Source organism: Melanotaenia boesemani, chromosome 3 (assembly GCF_017639745.1).
Source record: "Melanotaenia boesemani isolate fMelBoe1 chromosome 3, fMelBoe1.pri, whole genome shotgun sequence".
Taxonomy (NCBI): Eukaryota; Metazoa; Chordata; class Actinopteri; order Atheriniformes; family Melanotaeniidae; genus Melanotaenia; species Melanotaenia boesemani.
This window is the reverse complement of record NC_055684.1, coordinates 7,613,787-7,629,196: the sequence shown is the minus strand read 5'-3', so window position 1 is coordinate 7,629,196 and position 15,410 is coordinate 7,613,787. Positions and strand designations below refer to the sequence as shown.

The window sequence follows — 15,410 nt, the reverse complement described above, 5'->3', positions numbered from 1 at the left end:
TCTCTGTTAACGTTGGTGCATTCTCCTCCTCTTTAGTCCCTCTTTCCTGAGGGGTTCCCCAGGGTTCCATTCTAGGTCCAATTATTTTCTCACTTGGCATGCATCCTCCAGGTTCTCTCTTTAGAAAATATGGCATCTTGTATGTGGTGTGGATGATACTCATATATATCTCTTCTAAAGCCAAACAACCCCCAACACTTTGGTAGATTGTTTAGAGGATGTAAAGTCCTGGAAGGCCCAAACCTTTCTTAGTCTGAATGACAACAAGACTGAAGTCATGTTGTTTGGACCTCCAGACTTCCATGCTTCCCAGAATATCTGTTCTTAATCCCTTGTGCCCTTATGATAAGTTCTTTATAATAAAGAACCTTGGAATAACTTTTAGGGTGTTTTTTTATTCAACAAACATATAAATGCTGTGGTCAGAGCCAGATTTATTTCAATTAAGAATTCCTTCCGTAGTCAAGTCTTTTCTTTCTTTCCCAGATTTTGGGAAGGTTACTCATGCCTTGATTTCTTCAAGACTTGACCAAAGCATCAGCCTCTACTCAGCTGTGAATCACTTGTTTAAAGTCACGATTTTACTCTTTATCTTTCAAATCAGACTGAGTTTAGACATTTTAAGCTGATTTTTATTTTCATACTTGTCTTTTTTTTCTTTCATATCTGTTTTATTGTCATTTTGTGCCCTTCTTATTGAACTATTTTCATGTTTATTTTTCTTAAAGATGTACAACACTTTGCTTCAACACCCGTTGTTTATACATGTGCTTAATTAAAGTTGACGACTTAAATAAAATGACCCTCAAGGTTTAACTGATTCAGCCACTAGATCAAAAGCTTAAACTGCCCACTGATAACAGATGAAAAGCTGCACCATCATAAATGTCCACAAAGAAGACAAGAATCCAGTCTGTCCAGACTAGATTCTCTATGTGGGTCCACCATCCAAACTTAAACACATCCTGTTAACGGAGTAGCTTCATAACCTTTCCTCCCCCTGTCCCATTATGTAGCCTTACCGTACGGAGTCACATAACTTTTTAGGAATTGTGACTCATGTCTTGAGAAGGCATGAGGCCATGTACCGTAATCCACCCCGAGTGTGTCTGAGCCTCAGGTTGCCAGGCTGCAGTACGATGAAGCATGCAGAACTTTGTCTGCTTTCTGATGACATTTCACTGGAATACAAATGATTCTGCACACATGTCAAGAAACACACACACACATATCAAGTACAGTGAACATCCGTTCAGTCCATACACTCAAGTGTCACTTATTGGTTTTGCGGGAAGGACAAACAAAATGCAATTAACTATTTAACCTATTTATGCTTTGAATTAAGCTCATCAAATTTAACATGTTCTTTTTTTGACATAATAAAAAAACACCTGTCGGACATCATTGTTGTTCCACCTGCATGTCAGTCATAATATTGTTAAAATGTCTAAGAAGAAACTTTATTTCTTGGACTTAAAGCCAAGTTCACAGCTCAGTATAGGATGTAGTCACATCCTTGTCGGCAGCCTGACTCAGCCTGCTCCTACGACTCTGAGAGGACTCACAGAGTGTTACCACTGGTATCCAGTGGCAACCTTTCAAGCTTAATCCCTATTGGTATCAGAGGCAGAAAAAAACATTCCCAGCCTTTTGTCATTTTAATTTGACTTTCTGTAATTGACCTTCTAACCTCTTGTTAAATTGGTAAGTTGAGCATTTGGGGGAGGTGTGTTTGGTTGTTTGCAAACCTTCTCTAGAGGCTTCTCTAATGGCAGAACAGATTTTAACCTTTTAAAGCACAGAGAATGAGCAGAAAAATCTCTAATTGGTCAGATTGTTGTAAGCTACAGCACCACATATTTTCCACCTGCACCAGCAAGTAAAACACATCTTTGTAGTGCCTCATTATGAACTTTTATTATACATCGTAAATGGCTAAAATGCACCAGCTGTAAATATTGTCCACCACAGAGGGCACAAAAAGGTCCAAATGCAGACCAGTGGAAATTTTTTTTATTTTATTTAACCTTTATTTAACCAGGTAAAAAAATGTTTAAGAACCAGTTCTCATTTGCAAACAAATAATGTGGACAGACATCAGCCTTCTGTTGGTGCAAACACAAAGTGAGGAGCTGTTGTTAGCTGCTCTGTAACTATATCACAGGTTCAGATTATTTTATTCATTTAATTCTGTTTCAGCTCAGTTTTATTTATAACCCCATTTCCTAAAAACCTGGGATGTTGTGTAAAATGTAAATAAAAACAGAATATAATAATGATTTCCAAATCTCATCGACCCAGTAGAACATAAACAGCATATTAGATGTTGAAACTGAGACATTTTATCTTTTCATGAAAAATATGAGCTCATTTTAAATCTGATGGCAGCAAGACATCAGTAAAAAGTGGTTCCAGGGTGACGGATTTAACAACTGTCTGTGAACATCTGGAAAGTGAGGAGACCAGTTGCTGGAGTTTTAGGAGAGGAATGTTGTCCCATTCTGGTTTGATGGAGGATTCTAGCTGCTCTACAGTCCTGGACCTTGGTTGCTGGATTTTTGCTTTCATGATGCTCCAGATGTTTTTTACTGGTGAAAGGTCTGGACTGCAGGCAGGCCAGTTCAGCAGCCGGACTCTTCTCTTGTGAAGCCATGCTGCTGTGATGGATGCAGGATGTGGTTATGCTGAAATCTGAAAGGCCTTCCCTGAAAGAGATGTTGTCTGGATGGGAGCAGATGTTGCTCTAAAACCTCCATGTACGTTTCAGTATTGATGGAGCTTCACAGATGTGGAAGCTGCCCACGCCATAGGCACTAAAGCTAGATTTAAACTCGCTTGGTGTCTGCGTGCAGTAGGGCTGACGCAGCTTACGCTGGTGAAATGTGCTCTCGCACTCGATCATAAGGTTTTGTGTTGTAGTTTTTCTTCCTTGGTAACCACACAAATTCAGCAAGAAGCTCCAGAAAACTGGAAACATTTTATCACAAATCAACCAATCACAGGGGAGTATTTCTGCCTAACCACGCTGCAAGCGGGGGTGAACAGCGGGTCTGGAAGAGGTGCGCGTCAAGCCTCCGGGGACCTACACAGAGCATACAGCACAACCAATCGTACTCAGACACTGTATGAGCATAAATCCAACTTAATCCAACCCCATCAGAGACGCAGCTTTTCTACTGTCCACTGATAAGAAGCTGGATGCTCCCTCTCCTCTTTGGTCTGGACATGGCGTTAATGGTTACCAGAAATAATCTCATATTTTTAACCAGCTGACCACAGAACAGTTTTCCACTTTGCCTCAGACCATTTTAAATGAGCTTTGAACCAGAGAAGACAGCTGTGTTTCTGGATCCTGTTTATATATGGCTTCTTCTTTGCATTATAGAGCTTTAACCTGCATTTGTAGGTTTCAGGGTGAATTGTGTTCAGAGACAGTGATTTCTGGAAGTCTCCCTAAGTCCATGCAATGACTTCCAGTAGAGAATCATGTTTGTTAATACAGTGCTGCCTGAGGAACCGAAGACCACCGTCATCTAGTTTGACTGTCAACCTTGTCCCATGCACACAGAGATTCCGCCACAATCTTTTGATGACATTATGCACAGTAAATAGTGAACTCTTCAAAGTCTACACAATTATACATTAATGAATATTTTTCTCAAATTCAGAGACTCTGCCTCGTTGAAATGCTTGTTTTATACCCAGTCATGTTACCAAGCTGTTGCCAGTTCACTTCATTATCTGTCCAATTCTCTTCCAGTTAATTTGTACCAGTTACTTTCCACTCATTTGTTGCCCCTGTTCCAACTTCTGCTACAGCGGAGGTTATGTTTTATAGGCAGCGTTGGTTTATCTGTCTGTCTGTTAGCAACATAACTCAAAAAGTTATTGACAGATTTTGATCAAATTTTCAGGAAACGTCAGAAATGGAACAAGGAGCAAGTTTCTAGCTGAGTGAAACAGACCAGGTCTCATGGTGTTTGCTTCATTCCTTGGACAGTCTGGACTTTGCTTTCGGGTTTTTATTTGAATGTTTTCATATGTTTCTTGTCCCTATGTCCTGGTCGTGCTTTTGTTCTTTGGGTTATCAGGTTGTATTTGACTCGTGTTTTCGTTTTTTCCTGCAATGGCCCCTAGATGTCCTCAGTTCCTTATCTGTTCTTTAGATCACCGCTTTAGCACTTGATTCTCTTCATTGATCATCCCCTGCATCCATCCACCTAGTTCATGTTCAAGCAATTTTTACTGTCCCCAATGGGAAGCTTTGCTTACAGACGTTGTCCTCAAGACATTACATCATCAACAATAAAATCCACTTGCATACACCAAACATCCCGATCCAATGCAGTCACCATTAAAACCACTAAGATTAAATAAAAAAGGAAAACAATACCCAAAACAATCCTTCAGTAATTAAAAAGATACACAAAATAAAACAATAAAAAAAAAAAAACATTACACAAAATATGACCTGATGACTCATCTTGATACCTTTCACTGTTGCATCCACGTTCAGTTCAGTGGTTTTGTGTTATTGTCCAGGTCCCTGGTTTTGCTGCCACTTGTAGCTCTTTATGTTGGATTTTTAATAAACCTTCAGTTCTGACTGAAATTAATAAATGAAAAAAACTTCATTCATCCAAGAGGGAAATTACTGATAGTCCTGTCTGGGTATGTCCTAGTTCCTGTCCTCTCATGATAGCTGGATCTGGACTGAAATAGACCCAACAGGTGAAGCTATAACACATTTAGCTGCTGGAAACTGTCAAGAACTTCTCAACCAGTTTAGCATCTGACAGATCAAGATAAACTTTATCTCTGAGGAACACGCAACACAAAGAGTTCAAAAGCATCAGACAGCAGAGAAAACCTCCTACAGAGGGTCCCCAGAATCCTCTCTGCTCTCTGCTTGGCCCTAATCATTCTTCAGACTGGGGAACAACAAGCAAATAAAGGAGTAGCTTAAAAGACTTAATAAAACAAGAATGACTCATGTTCATAACAGAATGGTCTAGTTTAGAAAAACAAACCTCCATCCGCTGGTGAGTCTTTGTTAATATGAACAGGTATTTATATCTTTCCGCCACTTCACCTCCTGGTCATGAAGACAAACAAGATGAAGAGGAGGAGTCCTTCCTACAGAAATCACTGATCTTTTCTTTTATCTTTGACACATTACCATTTATCAAAGAATGACTTCACTCTGACTACTGGTCCACGACCAGTTCTCCTCATGGAGCAGAGCGATGATTTCTGAGTCATCTGTAAACCTGATCATTGTTTCTATCCTGATGACGACTCAGTCAGAGACTCAGAGACTGCAGGGAAGAGCTGGATATATATATATATATATATATATATATATATATATATATATATATATATATATATATATATATATATATAATACATGGCTGTATTATGTGTATGTCTAAATTATGTCAATGTTTTATCAGTACAAAGCCTGTAAATATCAGACTTAAACCAGAAAGCTTATTACTGTTACATAATACTTAAGAATGGGGGAGATTTTACAAGTTGTACTTCTTTCCAATTTCCTTTTCAAATCTGTCTTTGTATTTGTATCTTTGTATTGTTTTTGTTCTCCCTCTTTTTGTGTGTGTGTGCGTTTCATATTCTAAATAAACACTTCAATCTTATCTGTATTATAACAAATACACCAAAGGTTCATCAAAAACTTCATTTTTTAACTCTTTATCCAAGATAAATGTCCCTGCCTTTGTGGTCATTAATGCCATTTTTTAGCTATTTACAGTATTATGAAGGCTATATTTAATGTAACTGGTCATTATATAAATGCAGTGGATAAACACTGCATAAACACTAATAATAATTAATAATAAGCATGTTTTCTCTTTCATTGTTTGGCCAGTAAATATATGCAGATAAACTCAGCTGCAGTAGTTTAGTTGTCCCTGTACACAAAATGTAATCATGGTGTACAGCTGGCCAGTATTTCAATATTTCTGCATGTGACACCAGTAAGTGTTTGCGTGTTCAGTGTGTGAAGTTTGAGGAAACCAGACTTAAACAAAACACATTTATTATTATGAAAAGGTGACAGTATTTACAGTATTTACACAACATCTGCAGCAAACCTCTACCTTTTCAGTGCAGTGGCAGCTCAGATCTTCCCACCAGACAGCAGGTGGCGCTGCATTGCAGCTCTCTGTTGCACAGATTGGACAACATGCTGCTTTCATGAACTCCTTTAAAAACCAAGCGCAGTGCTGCAGGACTGCTTGTAACAGCAGTTTATGGACTCTTCAGCTTTGTCGTCCTGAGCTCTTGTGAACACTGAGGACGGGTGTTTCACTCTGTTTGCTGTTACTTGTATTCATCACTTGTAATATTTGAGTTCCACAAACCTGACATTTAACATACAGAAGATTAAATGTCTGTGCTGTCAGGACTGTGTGCTGATGCTTCAGTGTCTGACCAAAACATAAATACATACTTAAAAATATTTTCTGGCAGTCCATGAAAGCATCATCTACTATAAGTTAGACTTATGATAAGATAAGTTAGTCTCATGAGGACGCTCTGATTGGTTCGTCTGTGAAGCTTCAGTCTGGTGTGCAGGTTGCACACCGGGGTGGTGTGGCAGGAGGAGTCTCCAATAAATACCTTCAGTCTTCAGAGTCACCCTGTTGGTGTTATGAAGCATGCAACCGGTTGGCCATGCTTCTCTGACTGGGTTTATGAGTCTTGGATGGGGTCGGGTTCTGGATCTTGGTCCTGTTCTCCTCTTCCTCATCCTGCTCCTCCTCCTCCTCCTCTCTTTGGCCTCCCAGATGGGGTTTTATCTCAGCTTCAATGTCTCTGTGCTCCCGGGCCATCATGAGGAGCATCTCTGCATCCACTGGCTCACCCGAGGAGAAGGGGTGGCACATGGTCTCCACCAGCCCGATGGCCGTCCCCAGCACAGCCAACACCGAGCCCAGCAGGTAGACCTTCAGCAGGCCTCGGCTCGGTTTCTGGCTCAGCATCTCTTTGGCAAACGGGATCAGCTCCTGCATGCTTTCCATTTCCTCTGACTCGGCTCTGGTCCAGAAACTCAAGAGTTAACCTGGAAAAAATGTGAATCTGTGAACATTAAAAAAACGGAAAGGTTAGAAACTCATGTGTAGCTTCCTGGTTATTTAAAATACTTCATGACTTTAGACTCATTTTAGTTCAGGGGCCACATTCAGAGCAATCTGATCTCCAGTCAGTCTGACTAAGATAACAGCATAATGACCTATAAATAATTTTATTTACATATTTACACGTTTATCACAACTTGTAAATGTTAAATGTTACATCTTTTAAATTCAGTAAATTTCATGATGATATTATTTATACATTTTTTTTAAATAAAAAAATTCAATAAAAAATATAAATGTTACTAATTTCATTTATAAAAGTCATTTAAAATTGTATTATATTCATTATACTTTATTTTTTATTTATTTAATTACTTTATGTGTTTACATATGTTATTTATGTTACACATTTACTCATTATCATGAGCATTACATCTCGTAGCTAACAATGTATCTACAAAATCACCAAACATTTTATCTGGAAGTGAAAAATCCAGTATTTCACATTATGATCAGAGTTACTATTCAAGATCTAGAAGTTAAACGTGAACATTTCCACATGTGTATAGTAATCCTGACCACCTGAAATGACCCACCTCATCATACAATCTGAAATCAAGTCTATTAGATCAGAAAGATAGAAGCCCTAGAACAAGTTCTCCTCCTGCCTTGGAAAAGTCCTCACATGGATAAAATAGTAAATACAGTTACTTTTATTAAAGTTTTACAACTAATATCTTCTATGTCATTTTCACATTTATAACATACATCCCAGGGACCAGACTGGAACCTCTGGTGGGCCAATTTTAGCCCCCGGGTCGTATGTTTGACACCCCTGCTGTAGATTGTCTTGAAATAAAGAAATGAGACTTACTTTGTAATAATTAGTTGTTTTTCTGTCGTTGCAGGCTCAGTCTGCTCATCAGCTCCAGTTTGTGGTGAGAACACACCTTCACAGACACGCTGGTCATTTATATCCAGCCTGTGCACTCACACACCAGCAGCTGCTGAATATTCATGAGTCACATCACGGCTGGAGCCAGAACCTTTCACCCAGTTGTTAGTCGGCTTATTTCACAACCAGCCTGCCAGTAAAGGTTCTGCTTCCACCAGGCAGCTGACGGACGTCATTAGAGAAACTTCAAGTTCAGTTTTGTTGTTTCAGTCATTGATTCTATAAAAAAAGTTATATTGTATTTTTCTTGTGTGGACGGTAACGCTCACATCCACATTTTGAGTGATTTCCAGGTAGACACATTCGGATTCACATGTTTTGATGATCTTCAAACAGATTTTTTATGGCCCTGATGAAATCTATTCATGTTGGGTTTTTATGATTTTATAATGCACTTTCTGGTTCATGTTGGTCTGATCCTTAGTTTGTCTGCTGTTGATGTTTTGGCCAGGATGTTCCTGCAAAAGGGTTTAACTCTGACTCAGAGTTCTAGTTAAGAACCAAATCTGGCAACCACAATCAAACTGGATTTCATATTAACTCTTGTGGGTAATTATGGATTATTTGTCCTTTCAGGTTATTTCACCCTCAGTTTCTGCCCTCCAGTCTGGTTGTGTTTCCCCATATGAGATTATTTATTTATTTATTTATTTATTTATTTATTTATTTATTTATTTATTTATTTATTTATTTATTTATTTATTTATTTATTATTATTATTATAGTAGAAAGTAGAGTAAAATGTTTCTTTGCATTTTTTTTTCTTGGACAAGAAAGCAAAGGGTTAAGAAAAAGGTTAAAAATAACACGATGATAATAATAAACATTAGTGTAGGTATTACATACCAACACCAACTGGTAAAGATGGCTCAGGAAGGTTTATTTCCACATTCTTTAAAAAAAATGAATCACTGAAAACTTTGCTCTACCATATGGTAGGACTTAATGGTTAAAGGTCAACAGGACACTGAGGACAAATTTACCACCCTTTCAGGTCTTCAGTGGACAAAATTTCCTCTCCCAAAAAACAGCTATAATAAAACAATTTTCCATTTTTTTTGTTTAAGTCACTTAATCAACGTCAGTCCCAATCAAAACTACCAAATATTTAATTATCCAAATCATTTTAACGCCTTAAATGCCAGTTTGATGATGTGATTGTTTTAAAAGAAAAACACTGAAAACAAGTTATTTTCCATATAATAGATTTTGGGAGCTGGGGGATTTCATTTGTAGAACAAACTAAGACTGTTGTTTTAATAAAAAATAAAATCACCCACCCACAATAACCTTTGTGTGTGTGTTTTTTCTTCCATAGAAACAATGACATTTTGTCATCAAACTGGCATTTAAAGGGTTAATGATTTGAATGATTACATATTTAATAGTTTTGATTAGGACTGAAGTTGATGGAGTAATTTGAGGGAAAAAAGAAGTAAAAGAATATAAATCTGTGGTTTGGGCCAAAAAAGGGGAAAAAAATATCAATCTGTTTTTGGGGAGGACTTTTTGTCCACTGAAAGTAAACTAAGGTGAGCCACAGGGGTTAACTGAGACTCGTCACCAACGAAAGTCAAAAAGGTTTTAATCTCTTATTTTAACAAATTTCTGCCTCTGAGAAGTGCAGGAAGGAGAAGCTATAGGATGAAATGAAAGAACAGAAGAATGGCAGCATATTGCCCCTTCGTTATGCTGTCATGTTGTTGTTTTGCTCTCAGACTGGCTGAAAGCGATGCAGGAGCAGCTCTTTCCCACCTGATTGAGTCCAGGTGGGTTTTCCACATCGACATGCACCAAATCAGAGGAAAGGTTGTGTAAACCCTGCAACCCTGCTGTCTGTCTGCTGGTGGGATACTGTGAACTCTGGTCAGACTGGAGATGCACAGCGTGGTGCACAGACTGCACGTACCACACACACACACAAACACACACACACACACACACACACACACACACGCACCCACACACACACACACACACACACTGATGCTGCTGACTAATGTGAAACAAAGCAGGAAGTGGAAAGATGTTTGTTTTGAATCACACTTCTGGACATTCCAACACACACACTGTCGTCATAGCTCTCCGACATAATTACAGAAACTGCTTTTAGCTTATAGAGAAAAGGAAGATCTCATTTATGATCATCAGTTAGAAATGAGACAGGCCTCCAACTCATGTAACACAAAAAAGCCATTTACAGTAAAAAAAAAAAAACAGTGTTAGCTCTTTTTATCGGTAACAGCAGCAGCAGCGTCTCCACAATCTGCAAGTTGGTGTGTGTGTGTGTAAAGACACAACAGACGTTCAGGATCCGTGTGTTTGTTTTGACGGAAACAACACGCCTCCCAGGTGTGTCTGGACTCATCACCATAAAAAGAGAACAGTTGTGATAAGCCTTGATAGCAGGGTGTGGGTTAGATTTTGACATTCGTACGGACATGAAGGGCCCGGAAAGGCTCCTGGAAGCCAGACGTTTATGTGCAGTAGCATGTAACTGAGTGGACAGGACATATGGACACGCTTATAAAGCCAAATATTCTTCTCCGGGCCTTTTTTCTTTTTTGCTTGCTTTTTTTCTTCTTCTTTATGACTTAAATTCATCAGCTTAATGAAACCTTGAATGGAAACATGACCATTAACACACAGAATCACAAACTGTGATAAACCATGATCACACAGTAAATTATCATCATTACAGCTGTAACAGTTTTAAAACAGAAAATCTATACCTGATCACTTTGACTCACTGCAGTGGCACAGAATGTGTGATTTTAGAGGAAATGTTTATTCTTATTATTCTTATTTAAGTTTAAAAACATGTTTAAATTATTATTGTCTCTGGGATTTAAAGACAGGAGCTCTTAACCCTCAGCAGGTACCTTACTAATGTAGGATGGTGAGTTGTGAGCATAGATGGCAGAGTTGAGGAAAGGGGGCAGAGTCTATAAAAGGGGGGCGGAGAATTCACTCAGGTCTTTCTCTCTGATGCAACACACCTGAGAGCAGCATGCAGCAGAGGCCTTTGTGTGGTGCAATTTAACACTCAAGACAAAATCCTGCATAGAGTCACGACACAAGGTTTGCTTGAGCATGAGCAGCGTATGATCTCCTTTATGAATTTGCATGTCAGTATTCTTCGTTTTCTTACATAAATTGTTTTAAAATGCTTTCAGTCACCTCCATCCACCTGCAGAAGTGAGAGAAAGGAGTGGGTGCCTGTGCTTTGACCAGGTATATTTCCCTTTCATTTAAAAACGTCCGGACATTTTAAGTTTTATTTATGTTAAATGCTTTTTCCTCGCAGCTCTTTTAGGATCAACATCAGGATGCTAACCACTGTTTTCCCACCTGTAGTTATTTCTGTATTTGTTCTATTGATCCATTAGATGGACAGCTTAAACAACATTAAACAATATTAAAGGGAGGGGCTCCAAAGGGAGAGTTTTCTCTGCATGTGTTTTGTTGTGTTTTAGGGGTTTTGTTGTTTTAATTCCATGAATGCTAATGTGGTTTGTAACACTGTCCTGACCCAGTCTTATTTTGTTTCTTTTGTTTGGTCCATTTCTTTGGTCTGAAGTTTGTCAGAACAGAAAAACTGTCCACTTTTTTTCTATGTCCAACATCCAGACCATCACAGTTTTTAAAGGATCTGATTTTGTTTATAAATAAATTGTTCTTTTAACTATAGTAGTGTTTTGTTCCAGTTCATTCTGGTGATTTCCTGGAAAAATAGCGCTTGGTCACACTAAGTTGTTTTTATCAGCCAGCAGTGAAATCATGATGATTTTGAGTTAAAAGCAACGATGAAGAGCAGTTACTGTAATGATGTGTTAGACACAAAGCTGAGTGAGACATGAGGGAAGTTAACGTGATGTCATGCAGGGTTTTTCTAGATACAATAATATAAATGCTTAATTCTACTTCCTATTAGATAACTCACAGGTCTGTTCATCCATCCTTTATCTATAACTGCTTTATTCTGCTTGGGGCCACTCACATTCACTTTTAGAGTCAACATAGAATCATAGATTTTTATTTCTCTCTCTCTCCTGGAAACTGGGAGGAGGAAATCATTCATGCACAGGGAGAACAGCCACATAAAAAGTCTCCAGCTGGGACTGAACCAGGAACCTTCTCGCTGTGATGCAACTAACCACAAGCAGCTGGTAACAGGTCTATAGAAAGTTACTGCACCGTCCCTGTAGCCTGATTCAACCAGGATTTGATTTCACTCTGTAGTTTTACTTTCATATAAAATACAGGGTGTCCAAAGTCTGTCTCTGAGGGCTGCTGTCCTGCAGGTTTACCAATGTATCCCTGCTCCAACATGCCTGACTCAAATTAAATGGATCCAACAGCCTATGAAATTCTGCACAATGACTCATCAGTCTGAGTCAGGTGTGTTGAAGCAGGATTGTGGCCCTTGAGGACCGGTGCTGGACACCCCTGCAGTAGCATAACCAAAGAGAGAATTTAAAGCTCAAAGTGAAATCTGACCAGATAGAAATGCAGAAAAGAACCGAACTTTTTATTTTCTCTTTCACTATAAACTTATCTGCGCTGTCTTTACTTTAGTTATTACCACAGAAAGGAATGAAAATTTCTTCCTGCCCTCTCACCTCGCACCCAATCAGAGGTCGTTCTGGTGGTCGTTGTTGAAAGGAAGCATTTCCTTCACACGTTGTCAGGTTAGTTGATCTGGTCTTTTTTGTTTTTTAGTAGATAAACTGGTGCTTTATAAATAAACCTGAAATAAACCAAACTGAAATGATTTTTAATCAGGAAGAGTTAAAAAAAATAAAAGTGAAAATGGAGGAAAAGGAAAAACATATGAATAAATGAATAATAAAAACTAAATAAATGGAATAAAAAAGAAATTAGATAACAAATAAATAAAGGAAAATTAAATAAATGCAGGTGGTGCAGACATCACTGTGGGGTGGTTTGATGATTTTTGATTTCCAGTAATAACAGTTGAATTCTTTTCTTTGATTAAATCCTGATGTTATCAGATGAATTAAAGGGACGTCCTGTAGCAACCTTGGCCTGTCAGCAGAGCTAAAGCTGGGTGAGGGTCAAGCCAGACCTACCTGATGTTAAAGGTAGAGAGCGTGTCTGCTTCCTGAAGCCAAATTGGGAGCTGGTTCCACAGAGAGGGTCTGATAGCTGGAAGTTCTACTTCCCGTTATCCTTTTGGAACCTCTGGGAACCACAAGTACACCTGCAGTTTGGGAAATCTGGACCTACGAGAACTTTAATATACAATGGAGTTTAGGAGCTTTATATGAGAATATTTTTTAATTCTATTCTGGATTTCACAGTGAGCCAATAAACTGAAGATAAAACAGGAGGAATATGATCTGATGATGGAGAGATGGAGACTTTTCAGAACATTTCTGGAACTGAACAATAATCAGGAATTGCAGTAGTCCAATCTGGAAGTAATAAATCCACGTTCTAGCTTTGCTGCATCACTGAGACAGGATGTTTCTCATTTGGAATTATTACGTAGGCGAAAGAAAGTGGTCCTAGAAACCTGCTTTATATGTGAGACAAAGGACAGATCCAGGTCCAGAATAACTCAAAGGTTATGGACTGTAGTACTGGGAGCCAAGGTAAGGCCTTCCAGAGTCATTCCTTGATAGTCGTCCTGAGGTTCTCAGGTCCAAAGACTTAACCTCAGTCTGAGTTTAGAAGGAATCATCCAGGTCTTTGTGTCTTTAAGACATCTTTGTAAACACAGTTGAAACTTTTTGTTGCAAAATCTCATCCGTGTTGCAACAAACATTTATGTCATGCTGTCTATAAACTGGTAAATTGGAGTTTTTTCTTTTTAATGAGGTCTTGTCTTCCCTTGGAGGCCAGTTAGAAACTTGTCAAATTCATTCCAGGGTTCACTGGCAGTGTCATTTACATCAGTGGTTCCCAACCTATTTTCTCTGCAACTACCTCCAATCCCGGGATTAAACCATTTTTTGGTTTTATGCTTTCATTAGCTGCTTCTCACCATAAATGATGCATTCTGGCTTACTCCTTTCCTTTCATACAGGCAAAGTTGAGATAGTTATCAGTATATACCATTTTAAAACTCTTGCACGTCAGATTCTATATGCGGTATTTTTTCCAACAGTAGGAACACACACATATACAGCGACCTGATCAATTTCTGAGCTCACTAATCTCAAAGGAATGTTTAAGGTATTTTTTCTTTAAGTTGCAAAAGTAGGTCAAAAGATGTGGAAAAGAATTTCAAAATCTGCTGGTATTCATGGGACTGGTAGAAAGCAGCTTTGTGGGCGAGGTCTCAGAAGCAGAGAAAATCTTTGACATTTAGTATGTCAGCTTGTAGAGGGTCCCTCCACAGGTCACATACTGGGAGCTCAGACCTGGAGCCAACATGCTGCTCAGGAATGAGTGGTTTTTATGTCCAGACATCCTAATCTGACTGAGCTGATTCTGATTTGGAAGAGAAATAGTCCAAAGCTCCCCAAGAGTCTTTTGAGGTCTGTTTTTGTTTTTGAGCCTATATCTTTAGCTGGTCCAGGAACTGTTCAGTAGGGTTTGGTGATTGAAGACTTCAGATACTTTACTCATGAATCAGTAAAATTGGACTTTTCAGATTTGGGTGTGGATCATGACCGTCGATGGCTCAGGATTCTTCACAGCTCTGCAACAAAACTGAAGCTCTAATTCCAAACCCTTACTTCTCTATCCAGACCAAAGCTGCTCACTGTGAGCAGATACAGATCTCTGTCCTTGATGTCAGCGTCAGCAGGGATTTAGACTGCTGGGAACTCTGGTCACAGTTTTATTTGTATCCTAACTGGTGTGAGATTCTCTTGTTCCAGATCAAAACATGATGTTCCCTTTCAGTCAGCATAGTGTCCTAACTACTGACTTAATGAACTTCAGTTGGACACATAAAGACAATCTTTATCTGTGTGTAAACCTTTAGAAAGACCTTTGCGGGTAATTATGGACCTTATTGGCCCTCCAGGTAATTTTTCAATCCATTTCTGGCCTCCATTCTGGCTGTCTTTCCCCATATGGGATGATTTTTTTTTTTTCTTTTTAAGATAGTATTTCTCTGGAAGAACTTTGAAATTCACTTTTTCTTAACGGTCAACAGGACACATGGGGACAAATTTACTACCCTTTCAGATCATTAAAGAATAAAAATAAAAAAAAAAGTCCTCCCCCAAAAATACTGCTGTAAAAATGTTACAGATCACTAAATCAGCTTCAGGTCTAATAAAAAATATATAATCATTTAAATCAGTTTACGCCGTCAAATAAAAGTTTGATTACATAATTTTTAATTTAAGTCTGTGTCTCCTCTCGAGGCA

The 15,410-nt window shown here is 38.6% G+C and overlaps 2 protein-coding genes across 2 annotated transcripts in view; one reads left to right on the top strand and one right to left on the bottom strand.

The window, feature by feature from the left end:
- Positions 1 to 6,047: 6,047 nt before the first annotated feature.
- Positions 6,048 to 8,087, bottom strand: LOC121636554 (G0/G1 switch protein 2-like). The gene is made up of 2 exons (XM_041980124.1): positions 7,981 to 8,087; positions 6,048 to 7,107 (listed from the first exon to the last, which is right to left on the bottom strand). The coding sequence occupies exon 2, from the start codon at positions 7,047 to 7,049 to the stop codon at positions 6,678 to 6,680; it is 372 nt and encodes a 123-aa protein (XP_041836058.1). The 5' UTR covers positions 7,050 to 7,107; positions 7,981 to 8,087; the 3' UTR covers positions 6,048 to 6,677.
- Positions 8,088 to 10,910: 2,823 nt separating this feature from the next.
- lamb3 (laminin subunit beta 3) overlaps positions 10,911 to 15,410 on the top strand; it is a 29,285-nt gene continuing 24,785 nt past the window's right edge. Inside the window, exons 1-2 of the mRNA XM_041980432.1 lie at positions 10,911 to 11,142; positions 11,238 to 11,295. The gene's annotated coding sequence lies outside the window, so the exon portion shown is untranslated. The remainder of the gene's footprint in view (positions 11,143 to 11,237; positions 11,296 to 15,410) is intronic.